Source organism: Lineus longissimus, chromosome 5 (assembly GCF_910592395.1).
Source record: "Lineus longissimus chromosome 5, tnLinLong1.2, whole genome shotgun sequence".
In the NCBI taxonomy this organism is placed as follows: Eukaryota; Metazoa; Nemertea; class Pilidiophora; order Heteronemertea; family Lineidae; genus Lineus; species Lineus longissimus.
In genome coordinates, this window is record NC_088312.1 from 5,229,181 (window position 1) to 5,256,161 (window position 26,981).

General features: G+C 40.7%; 4 protein-coding genes across 6 annotated transcripts; 2 read left to right on the plus strand and 2 right to left on the minus strand.

Moving 5' to 3' along the window:
- The first annotated feature begins 409 nt into the window (after positions 1-409).
- On the plus strand, positions 410-3,517 carry LOC135488145 (uncharacterized). The gene is made up of 4 exons (XM_064772616.1): positions 410-464; positions 748-892; positions 1,218-1,332; positions 1,602-3,517. Exons 1-4 carry the CDS (start codon positions 422-424, stop codon positions 1,701-1,703), a joined length of 405 nt encoding a protein of 134 aa, XP_064628686.1. The 5' UTR covers positions 410-421; the 3' UTR covers positions 1,704-3,517.
- A 49-nt stretch (positions 3,518-3,566) lies between these two features.
- On the minus strand, positions 3,567-13,545 carry LOC135488143 (uncharacterized). 3 transcript variants are annotated; one of them, XM_064772614.1, is made up of 2 exons: positions 13,444-13,545; positions 3,567-4,973 (listed from the first exon to the last, which is right to left on the minus strand). In XM_064772614.1, the coding sequence occupies exon 2, from the start codon at positions 4,955-4,957 to the stop codon at positions 4,172-4,174; it is 786 nt and encodes a 261-aa protein (XP_064628684.1). In that variant the 5' UTR covers positions 4,958-4,973; positions 13,444-13,545; the 3' UTR covers positions 3,567-4,171. The 3 variants fall into 3 exon arrangements, with proteins under 3 accessions (XP_064628684.1, XP_064628685.1, XP_064628683.1); XM_064772615.1 differs by lacking the exon at positions 13,444-13,545 and adding an exon at positions 9,207-9,407; XM_064772613.1 differs by lacking the exon at positions 13,444-13,545 and adding an exon at positions 6,895-7,029.
- A 1,219-nt stretch (positions 13,546-14,764) lies between these two features.
- LOC135488650 (uncharacterized) lies at positions 14,765-17,370 on the plus strand. The gene is made up of 4 exons (XM_064773302.1): positions 14,765-14,835; positions 15,419-15,554; positions 15,711-15,825; positions 16,197-17,370. Exons 1-4 carry the CDS (start codon positions 14,787-14,789, stop codon positions 16,299-16,301), a joined length of 405 nt encoding a protein of 134 aa, XP_064629372.1. The 5' UTR covers positions 14,765-14,786; the 3' UTR covers positions 16,302-17,370.
- Positions 17,371-17,481: 111 nt separating this feature from the next.
- LOC135488649 (uncharacterized) lies at positions 17,482-26,981 on the minus strand. Its single transcript, XM_064773301.1, has 2 exons — positions 26,852-26,981; positions 17,482-18,780 (listed from the first exon to the last, which is right to left on the minus strand). The coding sequence occupies exon 2, from the start codon at positions 18,756-18,758 to the stop codon at positions 17,985-17,987; it is 774 nt and encodes a 257-aa protein (XP_064629371.1). The 5' UTR covers positions 18,759-18,780; positions 26,852-26,981; the 3' UTR covers positions 17,482-17,984.

Below are 26,981 nucleotides of genomic sequence, written 5' to 3' on the forward strand. Positions count from 1 at the left end.
AAATGCTGTAACCTTAGCTGGATTTCATCTGTCACGTAACCATGTGGCCGAGCGTATATCTTGAAAGCCCAGATGGCTCCTGAAAGACTTTACAGTTAAAACACTTTAGCCTTGCATCCCGAAAGAAATGGATATCTGGATATATACAATACCACACTTAATCGTCATGTTTGGTATCATTTCTGAACTATGCAGATCAGTATTGTGTTTAGAAATCTGTACATAAAATAAAAAGAACCATATCAATAATATCTACACATCTTTTGATTTATCATAATAATTCTTATAGAATTAGTTAGTTCTAGTTATCTAAAGTTTAGTTTACAAACAAATAAATGAAACAGAATATCAGTTGTTATCAGGTGTGGTTTGTTGGTCAATAGTGTATCCGCGGTCCAGTAGATGGCGCCGCCGGGAAAAAATGGCTGGTGTAGATGATGGGGAAGTTCGTGGGCCTTTGGGAGGTCGTTATTTTCAATCAATCCCAACTTCAAAGTATACATTTTATTGATTAATTGAAGGAGGTTATATCCCTCTTCAGGCCTGCGTGGCCCAGAAAATTTTTTTCCCTTGCACAATATATGTGTTGGGGAAAAGTGTACAACCACTAGGCCTACACATGTAGTGTACAAGAATCCCATGTGTAGCCTAGGCCTAGCCGTAGGGCCTAGGGCTACTTGTTTACTCTCCGTTTCTGTTTATGAATTCTAACCTTACTTATTCATTGTTCTTGCCTCCTCCGTGTAGTGACCAATGATGATGATGATCCGGATGGCTTCGTCAAGGTTACAGCTGTCTTACCAGACTTCGATGTCACCAAAAAGATGACTCTCAAAGGAATGAAGGCTGTGCCAGGGAATGGGTCAGTGGTAGATGTGGAGTACAAAGATCAGTAAGTCCGAGAACTGCGAGTACCGTAGAACTCCCTGAACAGAATTGTTTGTAGTAGGACTGGACACTTCTCTGATATAATGATGATGCCTGACTTCAGTCAAGGATTGATACTTTCTCCTCCGAACCCTTACTCCAATTCGATGCACTATAGATCCATGCACTTGATTGGGACCAACGTTTACGAAAACGTCGCGTCACGTCACGTTACAGTAATGTAAAATGCATGGTGACGTGACGACGGCCAACACTACGTCATGTAAGTACATGTACGTTGTTCCCAATCAAGTGCATGGATCTATAGTGAGCTATCCATTTGTTTGCAGGTCGTTGTTGATGAATGCATCAGTCAAAGACAAGAAGAAGAAGAAGGTGATCAAATATCGCTTCAAGGTCCGGAAACTCCCTGATAGAATTGTGCCTTATGATTGTTATACTGTGGTGAATATATTTTATATATTTTAGATTATACCGTGGTGCTCTGTCAGTATTACTCTGAGGTTATTGGAATACACATCAGAAAGATTTGATAGTTTAGCACAAAACTTATAAGATAACTTGGAGCAATTTATGTTAGCCTCAAATTTGGTTGGCTCAAACGTTCTAAATCAGTTCACATCCATGGTGTACAGCTGACTCATTGAGACTAAACTTGTATCTCAATCTCGTGCTTTAAATTCTATGTGAAGCTACAACTTCTTTTGTTTCAGTACAAGAAAGAACAAGTCATTATGTACTTGAAGAAGGAGGACAATCGCTCGTGGGTGCGTGACCTATCTGATACTGGCTTGGAAACAGATCCACTTGAGTAACATGGCTTGGATGGTTAGGGCATCGGGGTACAGCCGTCTGGTGTGGGCCAAAATGGAAGTTTGCGGGAAACACTTTCTCATCATGACATTATGAAGTTTCATTCTAAAAGCAGTGGCAAATGTAAAATTGAAATTTTCTAGTTTAACTTTACATTTGCTGAAGTTTATCCAGGTTCTATTTACCGTACAGTAAACACATATTCATGGGGGAAAGCTGTCGGCAGGCAATGCTCTCAGAAGAGCAAAGTTTACCGTACAGTAAACACATATTCATGGGGGAAAGCTGTTGGCAGGCTATGCTCTCAGAAGAGCAAAGTTTACCGTACAGTAAACACATATTCATGGGGGAAAGCTGTTGGCAGGCTATGCTCTCAGAAGAGCAAAGTTTACCGTACAGTAAACACATATTCATGGGGGAAAGCTGTTGGCAGGCTATGCTCTCAGAAGAGCAAAGTTTACCATATAGTAAACACATATTCATGGGGGAAAGCTGTCGGCAGGCTATGCTCTCAGAAGAGCAAAGTTTACCGTACAGTAAACACATATTCATGGGGGAAAGCTGTCGGCAGGCTATGCTCTCAGAAGAGCAAAGTTTACCGTACAGTAAACACATATTCATGGGGGAAAGCTGTTGGCAGGCTATGCTCTCAGAAGAGCAAAGGGCTAAAGTAACCAAGTACTGATATTCAAACAAGACTATTTTTCGACGGCTGACAGGATTCTGTTTGGAGGTGTATTGGTATTTTAAGAGAAAACAACAATACCATTTGGCTGGACACAATTTGGAGATGTTCACTGTGTTGTGCTGACCTATGCACTTGTATTGGATCAGTAAGCACTACGAAATATTGAATTTTTTGTAAGGCCATTGGGTATTTTAATGGCAAGACTAATGTAATGCTGAAAATTTGCCATTTCATGATTCTAGGTCACTAGATTATTAAGTAGGGAGACTATGGTAGTTTTTGTTTTTAAAGGAAAATAGTGTTTTCTCCATTTCCAACAACATAGGAAATGTGTAGCGACAAGACTTGTCCAAATCATCAGAATATGAATTTTGTCAGAAGTCAACAATGCAATACATATGTTCCCTGGTGACAGTCAGTGTCATGCAGCGGCATCCGTAGTTTTGCTGGTAGCTTATTGTATACTCGCATTTAGATATTGTACCTTGTCTCGCTATACATTGTGTGTATCATCAACGCTGGTTAATACTTTTAATTTATTTGTTTTTTTCTCTAAAATGGTTTAACAACCTTTTAACTACTGATCATTTCGTGGTGTTATTTCAACTTTTATTGGTTAATGCCATACCAGTTTTGCTCATATCTGTGAACCTCGAGAGTAATGTTTGTAGCACTACATTTGTTATTAAATGAGAAATTTAAACTTTTTAAACTCTCCATAAAAAGCATGTTCGTTTAGTGGTGCCAGCTGTCCAAAAGTCATAAAGACAATTCTTTGATAATGATGTGGTGACAATGAATTTCATTGATTTGCTGATGCAATACTGTGTAATATGAGTCAGTATCTGTAACAGCAAAAAGGTGAAAGCACCATTTCTGTACGAATACTTTTCAATTCATGAGACTATTTGAGAGGCGCTGCTGTCTGAAGGTCTTGACGTCTCCCAACTGGGTTTACAGTATTAGGGCTGAATGGGTTCATTTGTGATTTGCTGTTACACATATATACATGTAATTCTAAAGATACTCAAGGTTCTTAGCTGTCCTTGTAGGTCTGCAGCTAAATAATGATCATCTGACATACTGTTTTTAATTCTTACATCCTGTATTAAACATTGCTTTGAAAATAATTGTAAAATGATCAAATATGCATATATACATGATATAATAAACTTCACATGTACAAAAACAATCGTACTCTTTTCTTCACTCCGAGTGGCAAGCATAACACTGTGTTGTGACTTAGTCGTCAACACCGGCTTTATTCTACATGCGTTTAACATGATGTAGCAAGGCAATGTCATGTAGCTATATACAGCAGTATGCTGTGAACTCTTCACTATTAGGTTTTCTAAACTAAACTCATGAGTACCCTTCACTGGTGTTGGTTGTTCTGGAATCTAAGAAACAGCTGACTAAAAGGTGGCTGTTATGAACTCTGAAAGACTTCCCCCCCTCACTATGGGTGTGATACAATGTAGTCCTCAGGAACAACAGGTTGTTGTTAAACTGGGGACAACCTTGCTCATAATTTACATTGTACCTCTAGATGTGGTAAAGGTGGACGGAGCACTCCCTTGACAACAGGTTGTTACCCTCTATGAAAAGTGGAAGTCCAGTTCCTGTAATCCTTCCTGGATGTGATGGCTCCAGGCTTTTTAAAACGCACTGCCAAACTTACAGTCATGATATCCTAAAGATGATACAGGGATAGTATCTATATAAACTGTCTCTAAGGTGGTCCCATATCACAGGCAGACATGAAAAACCCTACTAAGAGAGTTAATGGCGATTGTTCAGTGCCGCCTCCGACAGCTTCACATGCTGTTCAATACCATACCGAAACTTGCACAACCCCTTGAATTGACTCCGAATACAATTTCCATCAATATTGAATGATTTCAGACGTCCCTCGCTGATTTTTTTTCTGAAGATGTCGACAATGTTGGAATCAACCGACTTCACAAAAGAGTTGTTGTCACTAAGATTGGTGAAGACAACATGTACAGTCCCCCTGATGGTTGTTTCAATAGTGAACTGGGCTGCGTACTGTTCCTCACTAATCACCAATTCGGCCACCGTTTCGTGTTTGGGTGGGACGCGAATCTGGCTGTCCACGGCCCAGTTGAGTTCCTCCTCCTTCGTCTCACCCTCGGTCTTCATCAGAGACAGCTCGCGATGAAACCCAGCATTCGCTTCAAACACCTCGCCAGGTGTCTTCAGTGTGACACTGACTTCTTGCCCGACAGTGTAACCCTCCTCGTACTCAACCTCGCAGGTCGATCTGGTTGTCCGCTCCGTCTTGAACGAATATTCCTGGTCCTGTTCCGTGTTGTTTGTGAAATGAGACTTGAATAGCACTTGGCTCATCGGCTTGGCGACCCTCCTTTCGTCTTCGTATTTCGGCTCGACGTGGTCGAACTTCACACGCTTGTAACTGATGGTCTTCATCAGGCAATCTTTAGGGATCTTTTGCTGTTTTTTGTTGGCCGTCCTCTTAAACATGTCCATGGCCCACTCCTCGATGATATCATCCAGACTAACCAGCTCTTGTTTTGCAGCAGGCATTGTGGTTCTTGGAAATCTGGAACGACACAAAGTGATAATGTTAAGAATAAGGCCGATCGGAGGGGTCTATGGTACACCACTCGAGAGTATACGTCTGGTCATTGACGTTAACTATTTGATTTCTTGTATTGGGTTCTGAAATAAAATTGATTCTTGAATGGCAATCTGCTGCTGCAGCTCCAAGGACGATTTCGGGAAATGGTAGGTCACAACCAGCAGAAAACAGGACAATTCGTTTTGTTCGTCACGCGGAATAGACAGATGGCGTACATGAGGAAACGATATCTATTTCACAATTAGTTCATACATTTTAACCACCCCCTCTCTCACACACACACACGCACACATCCTCATACCATCGGTTAATGAATTATATAACAGCGGAAATGTAAGATGAATTAACTGTCTTAGGAGCCTATTAATGAACTCCGTGTGATATTACTATTTCATCATTCTGTTGCTACGGGGATGTAAGGGTTAACGCACATCTTTTCTGCAGGTATACCAATAATCGCTTACTCTCATATCTGGCTGATTATTTCTGATTGAGATGACGTCTAGCTATATATATAAATTTATGTCAAAGTGATTAGTTTATGCATCTCTTCAGGTACAGCAGGCTCGCGCGTAGGTTTATTCTAGCGAAGTGCATCCGAATTCCTTCAAATATGCAGATCTGCCTAATTCTTCATTCCCAATCGATCCTGGGCAAGCCCATACACGTATATTTCATCAGGTTGCAGGGCCGGATGATTCGAGGTGCGTTGGTTGGAGAGCGGCACATTCTCGGCTTTGCTTTAACTACAAAGTCGGCTACGTGTCGTCCCGTCCCCAAGGTCCCGCCGATGGTCTGAAATACACTGCAAGTCTAAATAATATGCATGTATATAAATTCTTAACTAATCGAAACTGATTACCATAGCGAGTGAGAGAGTGATCGCCTCAAGGTATTGTTCCTATTCGAACGCTGATGAACTTAGATTGGGCGTTGTCACAATCAACCCCCGGTGGCAATCAACAACTCTGTACAGAATCATTTTTTTTCATTTATATGTAGCATACTGACTTAATAATGGTTTTGAAAGCACAGTTGTACTACAACAGTGGAAGACTATGCCTTGAACGGTTAAAAGCTCTTTAGTTCATCAGTGTTGCAGCACTCCAACATGTCATGGGTCTTCTGCAGAGGATTGAAATGAAACCCGAAGTAAACTGTCAGAGGTTGGGTCCACCAAAATAACCATAGACTGCATGTGGCCGTTGCGTTATGATCAACCTGTCTTTCAGCGTTTCCAAGGCAATGCGGGAAAACACACAGAAACGGAAATACGCTATACTCAAAACGTTACACCAGCTCGGAGACAAACCTCACCCAAAGCAATATTGTCGTGTTGTGATTCACGTCCCACTCTTGATGAAAGTGATAGCCGATCGAGGTGGGGATTAAAAGTGTTACTCATCTCTTTCATAATAAGGCTCTCATCGTGTCGGCCTGTCTCCTAGAGAGGTTAATTGCCTATCTGTTCGATGTGTCAAGATGCAGTATGATACATTAGCCTGCTATAGGGTGCATCCTTGCCAATTAATCAATGAGTTGCAAACGAGAAATTACATGTTGTGATTTGCTGGATGCACTATGATGCGAAGTAAGGAAAACGGATACATGAGCTGGGTTTGTAGATACCATTCTGAACTAGAAACAGAGATCCATCCATAGCCTGCCCTTGTAGAGTCCAAAACTTGAGAGTAAAAGAAGATTAGTTTGGGAGTCACAGTTAGCGTGGTTGCGATAATGTTGTCACGTTAAAGAAGACTTGCTGCATAGAGGACACGTCGAGGGACGAAGATCGTAGTCCCTTAACTGCCAAAATGTGCGGCCAAACCTGATACCGGATTTCGTTCCGACCATGCAAATATTATCTCGAGTTGAACCCTACCTCACTGTTTGAGATGTCACTGTATCAACCTCATCATCATCATCATCATCATCATATTCAAGAGCTCGTGAGAAGATGGGCCTCTTTGGTCCTGGTCGTGATGAACTCATAACTGAGCTGGTTCGCTTGCACGAATGATCCCATGGCACAGCGAATGTGCTGGGATGTATTCTATTGTAGGGGCCTACATGTATATGTATTGGAATTACAACCATTATTTCAAATGCATGTCAGGCCTATTCCAGACTTAATTGTAGTAACATCATTATTTGAAGAGGAGATTTTGATATAACCCAATTATTTAACCACTTCTTCATATAGCTATCAGCAACTGAAGTCTAATAATGGCAATATCACAAATTAGCAATAATTGACAGTCTATATGAGTTTATCGGATTATCATATTTAGAGGTTTTTGTCTGATCTGAATTGGAGAGAATGTGATAGAGGAGATGATTGGCAATTGGCTTAATAAGAACAAAGAATGAACTATTGGTCCAATATATGTACATGTATTTGAAAAACAGACATGACTGCAAGCCAAAACGCTTACTGAGATACCTAAACACATTCACCAACATTGATCAGTTTCTAGTTTAACACCAAGGAACATCCGACACTTGATAAAACTTGCAAATGTTTGTGTAGAATTGGAAGGATAACACAAAGACGTGCTTGTCATGGTTAGGGAAACAAGGTAGACTTTCAGGTGCTACTTATCAAAGTTTTGATAACTTCATCAGAAAAGTGCAGCGCTATCGGCGAAGTGCGAGCGAGCCCGTGGCGAAGTTAGCAGATGGTCCGATAGAATTAACTCTGCAAAGACCATAGCTCATAGCTAGAAATACATTGTATTTAGGAATGTTATATTCAAAGTGTTTCTAATTTTGAAAGCCTTAGTAATGAAATGTCCCAATTACGACACTGTATGATGATAATGGTTGATGACATTGTTTTTATGAATTTTAAGTCAGTGGAAATGGTACGAATTTGACACTAACCTATCAGGAATACATTCATGACCATTATTCCCTACTACACAGCGGCTTTTGATATCTGATCAATTTGCTTGTTTATAAGCTAGAGATGCTTATGCTTAAATATGAAGAGAACGTTTAAACATCCACCACATCCAGATGCACCTAACATAAGCTAAATGCTAATGGATGCAAGAGAAATAATCTAATCAAAAAGAGCTATAATGTAATCTTTCTCTCCCTGCATGGTTTCTCCACGCCACCAGATTTAGCGGAGAATTCTCAGGGACAAGATCACACAACCACCACAGTATCACTGGCAATCATTTACCCCCATGCACAATCCGGGACAAACAAAAATGGCGGTCGTTTATGTGGTAGTTAACTAATTATATATGTTACATTCCCCATTCATCAATAATTTAATACTACAGACCTACATTGTATTCTGTATCAAAATTAATATTTGCAACGGAATGATATATGCTGGCTGTTTCTGTGTATAAGGGCCTTACGGTTGATTTGGGTTTATGTTTAATGGCATGTATGAAGTGATGTTCATTGATAACAATATCGCGGACTGCAGAATATCAAAATATTAAAAAAAGAACCATTCGACCCGAGAAACCTTGTACTCATCATCATGATCAAGTTTCGTGATACGTGGCATGTTGGATAAATGATTAGATTGATCAACAAAAAATGGCAGAGTATGAGCAGTGATATATGTATAGTCTTTGTCCGAACATTCTGCAGCCTACTGGCCATTACACTCGAGAGGTGGTTGTATTTTGAAGGTTCGACGCCCGCATTGTTAGAGGATTCACTTGTCTTCTTCCCTAACAAGTTGGTGTTTTTTATCGATGTTGTTTGGTTTGATGTTTTTCTTAAAATCGAAAATCGTCCAAAGCCTGCGGGGTCATTATGCATCTTCCTACATAAATTACAAGGTGTTCGCGCCATCTTAGTTCTGGAAAATTTTCATTTATTTTCATCTAGCAGCCACTACAATGTATACCGACCACTTGATTAAAGAAGATGGCTTGAATTAGCCCCAAAAGAAAGACAATGAAATGAGAAGATCAGCGCACCTTTTGTCATTTTTGTAATTTCAATCGAAAAGGCGAAAATCATAATGATGAGAACTCGACAATGACAGGCCGGCTGACGGATGGTCTGAGACTGAGATGAGACATTGAAATAATAGTCATGCCAAATCATACATATCCCCAGGATGCTGCCTGCTGGCGCTACAATATGCAAGATCGTCCGTCAACCACATTTTGAAATTTAATTGAACCCTTAAAATGGGTAGTACAATGTGCTTTACAATACCTTTTAAGTCAAGAGAAATCCTCCACCGAGGGGATCGAGCTGCTAGTAGGCTAAGACAGATCGTGAAACTGGGTGTAACTCTCCACCGTAGACCTATAGAATCTCCCTGATTCGAAAAAAATGTTTCCACAATCCCTGATTCAAACAAGTCGAGAGAACTTCCAACTCATCTGAAGTCACAACGACCCGCCGAAGTTAACAGCGACCAAATTAAGACGGAGCAGGCGAATACGTTCAATGACGTCATGATCATGGGTGGCAACACCACCTAGGGCGGTCTGGACGGGTCAAGACAGAAATGATCAAATATTCCAGGACAGTTTTTGCCATTTGATTTGCATACCATTGTATCATATGTTTCATGGGATGTGAAGTCACTCATGATAAATACATGTACAAATGCTAGCAGACTGCAGGGGTAAGGCATTTTCAGATACCCGAGATAGCTGGGTTTATCATAGCATGCTAACTTGGTTTTGACCTTTTTGCAATAGTGTAGGTACGAATATGACTCTCCATGAATGATTTGCCGGGTGCTTTTTTCATCTATTGCTCTAAACAGATTCACTTTCAGCCTTTCTTGTACGGATCTTCATCTTTTACCAAAGGAAAATCTATTTAACAGACCGATGACACAGATTGTGGAGCGACTGAGTTGACACACTGCATGGGTATATCGAACCTTAGTGATGAGTGCTTTACAATGTGCCAATTGCGTCAATTAACGATTATTAGTAGCAATTTTCTGCTTCATAGGCCCCTTCTACGGACATTGGGTACATAAAAAACTACAGTGTAATTCTGTTGGAATCATCAAAATAAAGGCATTTACGGAGTGTAGGCCTACCATTGGAAGATCGAAGCTTGTTTTGCACTGACGAGAAAGTGAAGGATTCCCAAGGATGGTTGATGTCGAATGACAGTTTTAGGAAATACTCAAAAACGTTACACCCGTCACTAACCAAATCGGAAAAACTTACTTTCTTTAAACCATTTTCTGCTGACCAAAATCACCAAAATAAAACATTTGTTTTGATAAAGCTATGACAACGAAAATCACAAGCAATGTTCAAGTCTGGTCAAGACAAGTTCGTCTCAGGTGTGAAGACCATAACCGCTAAGCACACAGAAACATCAATCCTCTTTGATATGCCGTTGTCACCTGCTTGTTTCAACAGAACAATTTTTATATCAATAATATAGGCCTGATTGTTTTGATGGAATAACCGGCATAACTCATATTGTCCATGGAAATGATTTCTTAATTTCTTTATGCATCTAACTTCAACAATCACAGATTATCGCCGTCGTCGTAACCAGTGTGAAAATAGACGTGTTTGTTTTGAAATTTGTTCCCGTGGGGATATGGAACATGTTGGGGAGGAAAGCCTGAATAGCGAGTGGTCTTAATCTGACACGTTTTGGAACAAATCCAAATAAAGACGCTTCAAGGCTGTGATATTCTTGCTCTTGGAGTATATATTGATTCTTATACGTATACTGAACGCTCAAGTTCGAGCGTCGGAGCTGCCTGACTTGATGAAGAAGTTTTATGTCGCCGAAAACACGGTGCATAGAGAGGATGCAACCCAGATATCCAATTTGCATTCAAAATTGAAAGGGCGAAAATCACCATAGCACCTGATGAGCCATTCGATACTTGTCATCACCAGTACTGGGCGGGTCAGTCCGCGGCTCGCCGAATTGCGAGACGTCTCGACGATCTCGCCTCAAAGGGCCACCGGCTATGTCGTCGAGTTTCCATAGCACCTTGATATTTCTATTGTCCGTGAATTAAGGACCTTTTACTCATCCCCCGATACCGGCGTGATGCCTGTTTCCACCTGTAACAGGGCAAATAGAACTGAATTTGCTATCTTGACGTTGTGCGAGTTGGTTAAATTTAATCGACTGAAATAGGGAGCGTTTTGTTCACTGTCAAGGTCGTGGCTGATGGGACGGATTTGCCGATGGGCAATTCAGGTCTACCTCTTTAATAATGTACCTCCTCGACAGTTACTGCCCAAAGTAGAAAGTTCTGGCGTACTATAGTTAGTAGTTGTCTCAGTACACGATTTACGTGGTAAATTTCGCAGTTCGAACTACTGTACTAAAAACTTATCGGACATCAAGATCTGTTCGCCCCGAGCGAGAAGCCTGAGGACATGTGAAAGAAAATTTCTTTTGCTGGGGTTCATCATTTCCGAATCATGGTTGGTTGTGCTAGCCCGTCGCAATTGCTATCATAGTCCACCACCAAGTTGGTCGATTATTGCCACCATCTGATGAGATCTTGAGTTTTGTATTTCAGCGCCACCAATACTTCGACTGCAGTACCGAACACATCATCCTAAGGCGCGTGGTGATAAAACGATCGCACAATCTCAAAACTCATTCGACCAGTTTACAAGTTAAATAAAGTTATAGACTTTGTAGGAAATGTACATAGAAACTATAACCTATTAGAAACTGTAGTTTGTGGAATTTGGAGTGGTCTGTAATTGATTAAGATATCAATCAATCGTTGACGTTTTATTACATCAGGACTGAGGTTTGTGCGGTATGTGACCCTCGATCAGGATTCTATTGCTGGCATGTGCATTTAAGTGGGGAAATATTTGGTTGCATTGTACTACGGCATCAGTGTCCGGATCGATTCAGTGCATTCTCGACAATCTGACCACGTAACTGTGGTAGTCTGACTGATTCCGTCAGTTCAGAAGTAACACCGAAAATCACTGATATTCTTTCGGTAAGGTGTGTGCCTGCCGTCACATGTGACGTATCGAGATTTGACATTGACCCAGGAAAACGCATGTCAACGCACGGTATACCTTACATAACCAAGAGAAGACAAGATATATCCCAAACGTGACCTGACTGATAAGTGATATCATTTCTGTATTTCATATAAACTGATTGAATATCATAGCATGTTCCAGCACGGGACCCCTTTCCTTGAATATCGCACCAAGAGGGGTCCAAGCTGCTATGATTTTTGCTGTGAGCATTCTTTACCCCAGGAGGTATCAACTTTTATTTCAGCTTACGATTAAGACACACGCCAGAGCTTACTGTACGTTATTCTCGACTGACATTAATCCGACTAATTCCTGGGCAGTCCCGCAAAAATCCCCTTGTATCTAAAATAACATTTATTTGACCTCGAGTTTCATATCAAGAAAAGAAAGGACCAGCCTGGACCTGCTGGGACCCTTTTGATGCAAGCCACAGGCCATTAACGACAATTAACGATTAGCCATAAAGCGTCGTATGTAATTACGGGACGATTACAGGACGAACGCGATTGAACGAGACATATATTTTGACCAATTTACTTCCGAAAGACGAGCGCCAAAATCCTCGTCCGTATTTTCTCGGACGAGCGCGCTTCGAAACCCCCGGTATTCATGGTGTATATTCTCATAAAAACATTGGAGATGTACCCATTGAAATATCTCACTCAAGTCCATGCATGTTGGCTTCCCCAAGCGAAGACAGTCAACGCAAGTGATTTTACATCAAGTCACAACCTAAAACTGTTTCACTTTAGGACGAGGTGCGCCGTCTTCTATTTTCGCTCCAGAATGCCATGACATTTAATTCAGTCAAATACATATTTTTCTCAAATCTAGGTCAATTTAAGATTGATATTCAAATAACAAAATGGAAACAACATTGTTGGGCCCAATTGTTTACCCCAGCAGGGCGTATTTCTGTCTAGAGTCCAAGTCAAACCGCTGACTCGGACCACATTTCTGCCATCATTGCGCATAATTCGGCCGCAAAACACATTGATATCATGACGAAATAAAGAATATTTTTAAAAGATGGATGTTTTCTTCGAAGTTTTGTCCCAAAAGTAAGATTTTCATAAGTTTCATAGTGCAGATATCTAAGATGGCGGATAATGGCCTCTGCGGAATGTCCTCAAAATGTCAACAAAAAGGTTGGAGTTTGATTAGGGCGTTTTCTGTTCTGTCTTGCTAGCATAGGTACCAAATGTTAGATTAAGAAATGTGAAAATGTTTCTATAACATTGTTTAATAGTTTTAAATGAATATGTTTGCTAAAGATTGAACATTAATCTTGTGAAAGGACACTGTTCAATGTCAAAGGTTGTTGATACGAAAATGTTTTGGACGAGGACAGCATTTCACCAACAATGATCTTACCCCTGCAGGAGATGAGACTTGAAATTAATATCAAATATCAGAAATGATGATATGTAACTAACCTGATTCTGGTAGATAACGCTGATAAGACCTGGTCCTGTTTGTTCTGTTATCCGATAAATCCTTCTCGGGTATTGAATAGGTCTTGTCGTCCCGTTGACGCGATCGCTTGTAATAGGCCTAGGACAAGTGATGAGCCTGTTGTGACGTGGGGGACCCGTGGAACATAGCATAGGGCGTTCGCGGCAAGTTTGAATGACTTGGTTAAACTAAGACTATCAGGCACAAGAAGTGTTTTTCGCTCGTCTTTCAAGAGGAATTAAAAAATATACACAGCGTATAGGAAAAGACGATGGTGATGGTTGATGGTTAGTGGCAAATAACCCGTCTGTGTTCCCAAGAGCCTATACACGTATAGAGTAAAATAACTACAGTTACCATCTTTGGAACCGAGGAAGCGTTAAAGATTTTTCACAATTCGTCTTGTTCTTTTCTTGTGGTGATTGGCGGCAGCGGCCTATGTAATAGTGCGAGTGACGGATGTCTGTGTGCGGCTGGCCAAGGAAGTGTCGTCCGTGCACCCGCATTATTCACAGCAACGGATATTAGATCCGTGTCGCAACCAAATGCCAGTGTAACAGTTTTGAATGTCCTCATATTTCTAATTTGCGCTTTTGATCTTTGAGCCTCACAGCAATAAGATTGAGGCAATTGATCAACTCCAGTGTCTGAAATTTGTTAATTTTGGCACTGGGGCGAGTTTGTGACCAATTAAACCATCTAATAGATACTCTATCATCCATTTGTTATATTTTCATATAATTCTTTTATATTCAAGTCCTGATGCAAGCATATCTATTAGATGCTAAAACGTCCATAATGCAATCCTCAGTATTTCTTTATTTCTTTGTGCCAAACCATCTTATAGATTCTCTATCATCTATTTGTTATGTTTTCATTATAATCTACATGTATATCATAATACTATAAGGCGGCTCGATAAAGTGCCATTTGGGGGTAGTGTTTCGTCTCGAAATTTTGCAACCTCATGTTTATTTTCGGAAATTTACTTCCTGTGGCTAAAAACAAGAAACTGACAAACTGCTGAGTCAATTAAAAATTGCGCGCTAAAACAAAAGAACCGCACAGGTAGGTCATCCAGTGTGAACTCTGGCTATAAAGTACCTGGAGACAAGGTACCTAGTGTTGATTATCTCTGTCAACCTCGTTCGCCTGTTGCCTCTCAGCTTGCACTCACTGTCAGACATGCGAGACGAAATGGGGATTTAATATTTCCCGCTCACTGCTTTCCGCGCCGCAAAAAGGGAATTCCGACCGCATTCTATAATTAGATTGTGACGCGATGGGGAACAATGACCCAGTTAGCTACAAATGTATCTCCATAATGGCAAGTGGAGGCGGCGATAAGGTTGAATTTCGTAATATTGATGACAGTAAGTACGCATTTGTTGATGTAGCATGACTTCTGCTATAGCATAGATATCAAGTCAAGAAGGAATTTGGTGAAATTCAACTAAAATCCCGTTTTTGATGCATTTCTTTCTCAACGCCTCTGGGGAATCCCTCTGATTTCTACACTATTGTACTGCACATACATGTACATCGAGATCTGCGCTTGTTGGAGCACACCCTTGTTTGTATTGTTTAATCGTTTCCTCTCTATGTGCATGCGAGTAATGCTAATTGTTCCTGTTATTATATGATCTGTACACACCAACAATGTACCGGAATATGGCACTACTACAGCACTCATGGACTCGGCAGTCTGGCATATCTGGTTCTTAATCGTCGGATGATAATTGATGTGCAGAGCCAGAGCTAGAGGGTTCATTTACAGCCAAGAAGATGCATCTTCTTCAATCTTCTCAGGTCAGGTCTCTGTAACAGTTGGTGTTTGTATTCCCTCTGTATATATAAGGATTTCAGGAAAGGTGCCTTTTAAGACAAATATCCGTGAAACTTCTCTTTTTGACATTTTTTAATGAGTTTCCTTTACTTACTATTTTATCATTTCAGTTGGATTATCAGAAGAAGACCCAGTTGGATTTGTGCGAGTTGTGGTGCTGATTCCTGACTTTAAGATCACCAAGAAGTTCATGGGGAAAAGTGAGGCTGCCAGGGGCTCGAAGGTTGTTGTGCAGATTGAAGAAAGGTGAGTGAAACATGTGTAAAACTTGTCAACCATGGAATGCCCAGTTCAAGGACACCAGTGCTCTTATGTCATCAAAGCACGATCATGCTGCCTCTACATCAAATGACTGTTTGTGATTCTCCATTTTGACGTGAACATCTATGACTCCAATTCCAGGTCAATGCTGCTTGAAGCAACTGTCAAAGATAAGAAGAAAGGAATTCTAGTGACGCATAAACTTGAGTATAGAGTTCTGCCACACCCTGTGGATAAATCCAAATCGAAACATAAGGTATAAACTACCGTTACCTGGTCTAAATGACCTCAATATGTCTATAAAAGATAGAATTCTTACTTTCTTTTTCTTGAATAAAAAGAAAGTTAGAATCTCATGAATAATGGTGTTTGTATACATGTAGTAACAAAAACCTTTTGTAATACGAGGAAAAGACACGTTGTGTTCCCTGCATAAAACTGCTTGCTAACCAAATGCCTGAAATTTTCTCCGAGTGAAAATCTTTCTTTGTCTCTTCTTTAGTGCAGAGCAGTGCTTTTACCCCTCTAGAGTCGAAATCGGTAGAAGTAGTCAGCTGAATATTATAACTCAGTTGAAGACTATTACGAAGTCATTGTTACTGAAACCATCACATTTGCTGCTTTCAGTTGGAGGATGGAAGAATAATCATCTTGTTAAAGAAGAAGGACGATATCTCTTGGACTGAGTACATGATGTCAGAGCACGGTCTTGAGACGGATATCCCGAGCTGAGATTGTGAACTTGTGTGCCTTGAACCAACAATGCTGTTAACTACTACTCCTAGTATGCAAATACACTGTCTTCGATAGATCTGCATGGTGAAGATATATGTGGAAGTAGACATCCTATGTTGTGGGCTTTCATCTCATTTTTATAAATGTTATTGGGTCTATTATCATTGCACATGCAATGAAACAGTCTCGTGTCTTTATTGCTGAAGATCTTTTGACAAGTAACAATACCTCTGTATATCTATTTTTACACGATTTGTTACATGTACCACTAATCGTTTATCATAGTCCTTCTTCAGAATTCAACATTTAGTGCATTAATCGGCAGTTAGTGGAAATGGTATGTGTACCAGATTATGTGGATCATGGCACAATTGTGAGACCAGCAGATGAGGCCGTTACAGGACCAGTGCTGCCACCTGAACAGAGACCAAGGTACCTGGTAGGGGATTGGGTGTGCCGAACTGCTCCCATACAGTGGACTCCTCTGTTACCAGAACATCCTCTGTACTAAGGATAGTGAATCTGGTCCAAAATTAGTTATTTCCAGCCAATTTGACCTATGTTATCAGGACAGCATTGGTCTGTCCTGGGTGTGTCCTTAATAGAGAGGTTCTACTGATCTGGTATGTGGGTTTTGTTAGAGGAATCTATAACTGATATTTTTACATTTACTGTAAAGTCACTGTCCTTTTTATTGCTAAAATTTGAACATGCATCCACTGAATTACTCTATCAATAATGATAATCCTGGAAGGGTTTGGTGGGAGTATGGGATATTGTTAATTCACCATATCACAGCTGATTTTGGCACCATTCTTGCCACAAATCTGCCATTGAGAGACTCCCAGTGTCAATAATACACTAGTCTTATTTATTCTGCTGCATGTAGTATAGATATATCAATCAAATGTTCTTTGCATCATTAGTTTTAGACCTTCTGTGGATAAACTGCAGCCAAAATTAAAAGGACAGTGACCCGAAAAGGATTTTTTTCCAGATAACTTTCTTACAAAACTATTATATAATGTGCAATGATGTTGAAATAAACTTCGAGCGTTAAAAAGTTGATTGGGTATTGGATGCTTACTGGTTGGAGTCCCTTTTATTGTGAAAAAGCTAGAAAGAAACTAAATATGTTGTCCCTCTCTTCAATAAAGGACCGATGAAACTCACAAAATCATCCTCATAATGACATCACAGTTTACAGGTGGAGAAATATTACAGTGTTCATTTCATCCCATATCATCGGGACGAAGTAAGAACAAACTAGAGACGTTTAGTAACCATGTTATGTGTAGATAGCAGCACTGAACACATCGCTGTGGCCACTTTTATGGACGTTTTACGAGTTCAGTTGTTTGCCTCTGGTTTGCTATGTTCTTTCCACTAGTTTGCAAATCTAACATCAGTAACCCCCTCGGCGGCCCTGCCCAGCGATATGCAAATCTCTAAAGGCTCGGTTCTCCCCCCCCCCCCCCGTCGCCGTGGAAAGGGTAATTTCATCGAAACAAATGGGGAGAAAGCAAAACACTTCGGCGGCTGGTTCCTAATTTTTCAAATCTTGCTTAATGGTCACACATGTATTTGGTTCCTTAACGCAACTTCAACAAAGTGTTTTACTTTCCCACGCAATTGCTTTTGCTTCTCCATACAGTTACGAGTCATTCTAGAGTTTAACTATCACTTTTTGTCATTCAAGTCTGACTGAGTAAGTTTGATATGTTGTTCAATAGCGTAACGAAACTTGCACTGCCCCTTGAATTGAGTCGTCACAGAACCTTCATCCTTTGCAGTGAAGACGTTTTTATGCTTCTTACAAATGTCGGCAATCTTTCCGTAGATTGATGTCACAAACGAGTTATTGTCATTCAGGTTTGTGAAGATCACTTGCACCCTCCCTTTAATTGTCGTGTTGATGACGAACTGGGCATTGAACTGTTCTTCGCTGATGACGTGTTCCGCGATGACGAGTTTGTTCGGGCTCACCTGGATGGGACTGTCCACAGCCCACGTCATCTCCTCTTCCTTGGTCTCTCCGCCTGCCTTCGTGATCTCTAACTCCTCATGGAAACCAGCATTTGCCGTCACAACCTCTTGCGGCAGCTTCAAACTGATGCTTACCTCATGCCCAACAGTGTAACCCTCTTCGAACTCCACGTGACATGTGGAACGAGTCGTTCGTTCCATTTTGAAAGAGTAATTCTGCTCATTGTCCGTGTCATTCGTGAAATGTGTTTTGAAAAGCACCTTGCTCATGGGTTTCGCCACCTTTTGCGCATCCTTATAGTCCGGCTCCGAATGAGTAAAATTTACCAGCTTCCAGTTGATTTCCATATGGAGGGCTTCTTTTGGAATCTTCGCCTGCTTCTTGGTCGCGAACTTCCTGAATCTGTCCAGGGCCCATTCTTCGACGATGTCGTCCAGATTGATGAGGTCTTTTTTGTCGTTCGGCATACTGACGGTGAAGCTTCTCTCCCTGGAAAATACAAATAAGATGATGTTTGAAATGACGGAAAGTTGAAGTTTACTAGCAACGATCTGTTTGAACTATAAGACCAAGTTACTCTCTGGCTGACGAAGTTAGGTGCTAAAGCCAGGAATTGGTCTTGTCTGCTAACTTCGTTGCCGCTTACAATTAGTATATACATAGAGTATCAATGAGACTGTTAATGCAGCACTCAAACAAGTTGCCCTGGTGAGGAGTTGTGGCCTTGAGGTCAGATACGTATTCGGACTAATCGTAACCCGAAACTTTCTAAACCTGCCTATTCTACTGATGATCGACACCGTACAACTCGACCTCGGAACAAAGGGTCGTGTTGCTGAGAAGCGTTTTCGTGATTAATTCCTCGCGTTTGCTGATCACAGAGAGTGATTGTTTCATATTGGCCATAACAATGACACTTCGAAGCGTTGTTACATCTTTAATGCCATCATCAGTGGTTCCCTTGGGAACGGCTGATATTCTGCCCAGATGAAGCGGGGAAATGCGCATGCGACTTAGTGACCAACGCTTGGCCACGTGCCTGCAGAGACGTGGGTCCACGTCAGGAGTTCGAACATTAAACACTCTTCACAATTTCACTTGTAGAAATGTGGTACAGTGTGCTAGCTAGAGACAAACTCATTTGAATACGTTGATGTACAAGAACGTGGCATCGTAACCTCTCTGTGGACAAGTATCGTCGAGTCTTATTCATTTGGTGAGAGTGGGTGAAACTTATTAAAGGAGAACTTCTCGTTCAGATGATAACGTACATGCGTGTGAAGGTGGTCTTTTAATATGGGTTAAGATCAGTTTGAATAGGCTTTCTGTACAAGGGTTTGGTACCACGAACAATTTCATACATACGTGAATGCTTATTACCATGATGTTTTGAATACACAATAGACGTGGGAAGAGAGATACCATCGGGTGTTCACAAGAAATAAATACCTCAGTGTTAGACATTGTAAACAATGGCTAGGTATGTAGGCTATGATGGTATCTATGTTACAGCCAGGCATAAGAAAAGGTATGTGAAACATTCCATAATGGTATCGTACATACCTACAATATGACGGAGGCATGCAGTGTACGATCTAGGAAAAGGGATTTCGCTCTATTTAAGAACTATTTCAGTGATCGCTCTTCTAGGCTCTCGTAAAGGAACCTCGCACAAACATCAGTATGATGATCTTCGATTGTACGGATCTGCAAGTAACTTTCTTCAGGGCTGCACAGTTCGCGAGATATTGTTAATTGTTCCCTTGATATCAGTAGCTGCGGTAACCGTTGTTTTTGGAAGGAGCCAACACGCAACGCCAATCAACAAAACCAAGACCTTAGAAGAAATGGTATAGACGAGACTCGGGCTGACCAATATAATTTTATTGGACCATGTGGATAGTTAGTCATTGCTTTGTCTGCGAAGCAATGTCGGGGTAACCTTCGATCAAGTAGCTTCTCTGATTAACAATACATTTGCATAAATCGCCAATCGTAGCATGCTTTAGTTTGGCATGGTATCGTTAATCGAGCCCCTGACGGATTACCCAGCTGCAGAACACCATTGTAATGAGAGCCAACCCGCAACTCCCAACCAGATCCAGTTCCCGCAAGGCCTCTATTTGCCCAGGGCTTTTATATTGGACTCCGAGGACGCTGATCATTACTCAGTGTTTCATGTATCATTGCTTTTGTCAGCAACGCCAATAATTGAGTAACCTTCAAATATAGCACATCAAACTGCTGTATTAGACTTTGCAAAAGACGAAATCATGGACTCCAAGAGTTGCATATTACATCCATACATGTAGTTAATCCTAGACGCAAGGGCCCAACGCGCCGCGTAGCGGCAAAAAAGCGAAGCTGGCGAAACATTTATAACGGGTCACCGTCACTTATTATTGGACTTATAGCGCATTTACGGGGTTGCAACTATTTTGCTTTATAGTGTCACCAGGAAAGAAAAGCATGCGACCTAACGCCGATCTATTTGTATAAAGTGATAATTGGAAGGTATATAGTAGGAAATATCAATAAAATAATCATTCCATGTCGTCTTTTGAGGGCATTTTTGATTGTAAAAAATATATGTGTACGTCACCGTAGTCTCTGCAATGATAATTTTATCAGAGCAGTCTCGCGCAAGTAGAAGTTCTTTACCTATTAGTTCTTCACTTATTAGTCTCAACGTCTGGCGCAAAGCCAGACGTTTTCCATTACGATTTCACTACGATGTTTGACAAGAAGGAGCAGTGCGCGAGATATGCTAATGAGCAGACTTCCCTCGCTTGAGTTTCTGAAGAATGTTCCATATCGCGCTAAGCTCATCACTACTGATTATGACAGGCGTGCAACGGTAGGTATCTGCTCCCCAACTTCCACCCTAATACGGTACAATAAGTTACCATTTGATGGGAATGGGACAATGCCCTCACTGTGTATGGAGTCATAGGGATAAGAAGACATTATTCATTAGTGTTGGTACAAGTGATTTTGCCCAAAAAGCATGCGCATTCAAAAAACAAAATATGCAAGGTTACGGTATCACGTACATGACCATGACGACGTGCAGAAAGTGCACTGGCCAGTGCATACCCTATGGCTATGTACTAGTAAACATGGTAAACATGAACAACATCATTATTCATCGGCAGTTCATTTTACTTCGAGCTTTTCCTGAAACATATAGCCATGATGATTAGGCCTACCATGTACCATGACCAATAACAGCACTAGATCATGTACATGTCAACAAGTTCACATGAACCGTATAATCCCGCATGGCGCATGTGGGGCATGCATCTAAACCAAAGCCCCAAAATCACTTGTTTTGGTCTATTTCACTTGTGTTTCCCCCGTCTCCCGGTCCATAATACATTTACAGTTTACAATCCCCGATCATGGCCCAACAAAAGGTCATCGGTTGACTAAAGGAACACAACTGTTCAATGGATTTATAGTTGAATGCGATCAAACTACGTCTTTTCAATCGTGGATTGTAAATTTAACCCCATGGGCCTAGGGAAGGCCCTATAACAATACTTTCGACACAGTTATTATCTCCGCTGCCTCCACCATGTTACACACAGTGCTCACTGCTGATTCTAAAATGCGCCACCTAGTCAAAACACATGCTAATGAGGTATGATAATGATAATATATGGACTTCTAGGAATAGATCTCTTTCCAATATTTCGTCATTCCACTATCGTCATCACCTCATCATACTTTCATTGACATTACAGGCACACATCCACAGAGCACTCTTCAAATCATCTACACAGTGGTTATCCAACTAGGATTATAAAGGTAATTTCTTAGCCCCACACAGTGGGTTTCAGTCTTGATAAAGGGGCACTATTGCTAGCAGCTAGGTAGGCAAGATAAAGTTAGACGAAGTAGCCGATAGGGGTCTCTCACCCCTCAAAGTCCGTCACAACTATTCAAGCTTGTACAAGGAATACATGGAGCGCTGACTCTAACAAGACCCAATGGGAATGTCGCACAGTCATCTGTCAAAAACAAGACCTATGTTGCAGTATGATCTCTTGCCAATATTTAATAATTGCACTATCGTCATCACCTCATCATACTTCATTGACATTACAGGTACACATTGACATAGACCACTGTTGCAGTCAACGACACAGTCGCTATCCAAGTAGCATTATAGAGGTAATTATCATTATCATACCTCATTAGCATGTGAACCAATCACGTCGCGTCCTTTGCGATCACGGCAAAGCCTCATGGAATAATGTCTTTCACCGTTGAATAATTTTTCATATTCCATGCCTACAACTTCAATTTCTTCATATTCCATGGCTAGAAGTTCAATACTAATATAATATCCAAGATAAAGTTACAAGAAGTAGTCAATAGGGGTCTCTCACCTCTCACTGTATGTCCACACTATTCACGCTTGTACGAGGAATACATTCAATGCTGAATCTAACAACACCCAGGGCCCTTACTCTGTATATTAGTCACTGGAAGATGGCCCATTTCATTCCTTGCTTCTACATCACCTATAGTCTCATTGCAAACGCCTCAGTTCTATGATATCACATTCACTTTCAGCTGTCATGCAACGCAACAACTGTGCTATCTGCCATCGCACATCAACGAAGAAGTGCAGCCGCCCACATTCCACCTCACGTCTGTCCGACCAGCTGCAATCCTCGAGGACGCCCCACTGTACCACGATTTCACTACGATGTTTGACAAGAAGGAGCAGTGTGCGAGATAGGCAAATGAGCAGACTTCCCTCGCTTGAGTTTCGGAAGAATGTTCCATATCGCGCTAAGCTGACCACTGCTGACCATGACAGGCGTGCATTGGACTGGTACAGGTTGGAACTGAACATTGAATATGCTGGTGGTGACGCTTTCTGATGAGAAGTTGGTCGTGACTGATGCAGTATCCTTGGACTTGTCCACAGCATCGTTCAATCATTGCTCTCTGTGCTGCCTTGATTCTGTACTTACCCAAATACTAAGACCAAATGCCTGTTGACTGTGCTTTAAGAGAGACTGGCGCCATGCCTAGAGATATGACTGACCCCTATTGGCAAATTTGTATGACTTTATCTTGCCTACCTAGCTGCTGCCTATAGTCTCCCTTTAACTGCGGAGCACTTCAAAGTCGATAAAATGCCATGTTCCACCTTTTAATGTGTTCAGACCGCCATTTTCAAAATAATCAAGTCGGGACACTGCCTTCTAGTCTCATAATAAATTTTGCTTTCCTCAATAATAACATTTCTTCTTCTTCAATGCTTTCATCATTCCAAACTTCTCCTCCTCTGACTTTTACAGGGGTACAGTCATGGCAGTCAAAACCCAAATACTGAGACCAAATGCCTGTTGACTGTGCTTTAAGAGAGACTGGCGCCATGCCTAGTCTCTCTTAAAGCACAGTCAACAGACACCAACCCCCTCAGACTCAGAAACCACAAACGCCCAACCCTTCCTGCTACCTTAATACTTCTGGGTATGGATAACAGATGGAGATTCTTATACTATTGAAGGCACAATGCTGATCAGACAGGATGATGATCAACAATATATATAATTTTATTTGACTACCAGGACTGGTAATTATTTGCTTTTGTCGGCAATTAGTCAACGATTGAGTAATCTTCAAATCTAGCATCTCTGATGATGAGATATTTGATGAAAAGGATGGATGGTTTTCTCATCATGGTACATACACATGTACAGCTTTTCATATGGTGTCAAGATCACGTACATGTACACTGTCAGTCAATGTCAATGTAACTGATACCCACGCGCATTACAAACTTGACTCCTTCACCAGATGGTGAGCTTCTCCTAAAGTCATTACATACCGATCGTAACTCAATAAAATATTTAAATGAATGTGCTCGAATCACTTGGGTAAGTGTTCAAATGGATCCCACCACGGCTAGTGTAGCTGCCTGTCAAAATTAGAACTCAACTTATTCACAAGTCTTTTACAGTAACTTTGTGTGACCATTCCTCTACCGTTCTGACCAGCTGATGAAAAGGAAAGGAGGTACATAGTACTAATATCACTGGCATACCAGATAGCCTACCGGATACCAGGTACCAGGTACAATGCCAAGGTTACCGTTAAAATTGTTTTAAATTATCACTTAATAATCTTACTGTCACACCTGTTGGATCTGAGAGAGGTTACTCAACCACCGTCTTTGTGCAATGTTTTGACTTCACAAATGCCCCATTGCCATCTGGAACTCTGATGCACAAAAAGGCCAGTGAGCAAGACTGAGAAAAATATCATCTGGTCTTAGCAATGAGGTAACAAAGCAATTGGGCGTCAGGAAGTCAGGCATGTGGCTATATCCGTCAAAAGGGCACTTCAGCCCATGTATTGTCTTCCAGTACTGACCAGCTGATTTTTCTTAGCCGATTGAAAAACAAAGCTGCTACCAACTCTCAATATTGACGTTATCGAGTGGAGTCCGGGGTTGTTGTTCATCTTCCAATAAAAAAGCTACCGTTTGAACACCAGATTTTCTCTTTTTGCAATATGATGTCAGTATTGCTGATGGTCAGTAGACTGAAGTGTGCATAGAACATTGCTGATAAGCAGTGTTAGGTAAAACAATTGGTCAGTTGTTACATCAAAAGTGTTTATGGAACCTGACAGCTTGATCATATGCTCATTGAACGACCCGCTTCACTCGTCTGACCAGGTCGAGTAAAGTCTCTGTTGTTATCTATGTCTCATTGTTTTTGTGACATAATCCACAATCGCAATCGGTAGACATTGTTGGAATGGTCTTGTTGGCTACTCTTGTTAAAGGAAGGTAGAGCAAAAATGACATTTGTGAGAAACATTGACAAGGATACGACCTGCTCGCCCAATCTTCAAGAAAGCTAGCAGACATTCGTGCAAAAATGCAACACCAGAATTGTGATAGCCTATCCAAAGAACCAACATTTCATCAACAACAACCGGATGTGTTACAGCTATTTTCCTATATACTGTTCTTTTTGATAAAAAATAATACGAGGGGATATCAAATGAGCGGAAATGCTAAATATTTTGCAATTTATTTGACACTTTTTATACATTTTCACACCCAAATTCATCGTGGTACAACTGTTTATCACCAAAAGGCGGTCTGATATGACGTTCCAGCGCTCCCACCTTCCCCACATATCATGCTCTCATAAGTATTTTCCCGATTGCCTTTATCAGTCACTTATGTTTATTTCAACGCTTCCTTTCCCTCGAGAAACCAATAATTTACCATTTGATGTCTGCATCTAAATAGTTGAATCATTAATAAATATACGCTATGAATCTATTTGGACTGTGCCGGATTGCAGAGAGTTTTTGTTTAAACAGGTTTTAACAGTTCAATAAATAGCTGTCACGTGTGTACCTGTATTAAGTTCACCTAACCAGGCTGATTTCTCTGACCGTGTGCTAAGAGTAGCTTTATATTTTATCAGTCTTTGCGCCTACATCTGTTGGCAGGGCTAATATCGGAATATGTTTTACATGACATGAGATATCATCACTCCATAGGCCTTTCAAATTCAAAATGGCGGCTACTGGAATGTCATTTCCAAACCTGGCTTTGCCCCATACTGCCATATGGCTTAGGATAATCACCTTTTGTGACGGATAAAGCAAAACTTTACAACTAAATCCAGGATTATAATAATAACATTTGTATTTTACGGGCTTATTCTCTTGATTTCTTTTTAATTTTACTGCTGTTGTTTGTGCAATATGAACCGTTTTAAAGAATATTGCGATAACAGTATATTCAAAGGGTTAAATGTATACATGAAAGTGTAATATACATGTAAATTCCATCATGGCGGACCGACTTTATGTCTTTTTGTCTGCTGACAAGTTTTAACTAGCTTGAAGTATCATGCACTAAACAGTTGTTAACGAGATTTTTAATAAGTGCGGATCTTTATATCATGACTGGCCTTTACTTATTTAGATATTTGTCCTCCAAGAATGTCCAAGAGTTTCTTCCCGGTCAAGCCAACACTATGGCTAATCATAATCATCCGACACTTAAACACGACCCCAATTACTGCTACAGATTGTCCTAAATATCAAGACTGTATTTAATTACACAAAACCCAATTAAGCTTCATTTCCCCCACTTCTAAGATGTGAATATTTTGTATATCTCAGGATATCACACGCACTTTAAAAACGGGTGAAATGCGTCTAAACTCGTTGGTGCATTTTTGCATAAATTATGCGAATGCTTTTGAGGTAATAATAGAATATCAAAAACACAAAATCTAGATCCATTACACCAACTAACGTCTCTATCCAGATATCAACAAATTGATTAGTTTCCTTTTATTACTTGAAACCACGTCGTCACATTTTGAAGAGTTGTGAAAGAATGAAATTAGTAAATTTTGGCGTTCTATCAGGAAGCTCTACCTTGCTATATATATCTCAGGCAGAACTGCTAATCAGAACATATCAGGGGGAAGAATGTGTGGGCTTTGTGTTGAGAACTTCCCAAAATATCAAAAAACGAAAAACGAAAAATAATTCCACTTACCTCTTTCAATGATATGTATCACATGAAATGTAATAAAATGTCCTGTGAGTTCCTCTCCAAAGAATGATGTGTTGATCCGTCTGAAAATGTAACACCTAGAAATCCTCCATGAAACCTCTTTGTGACGTTT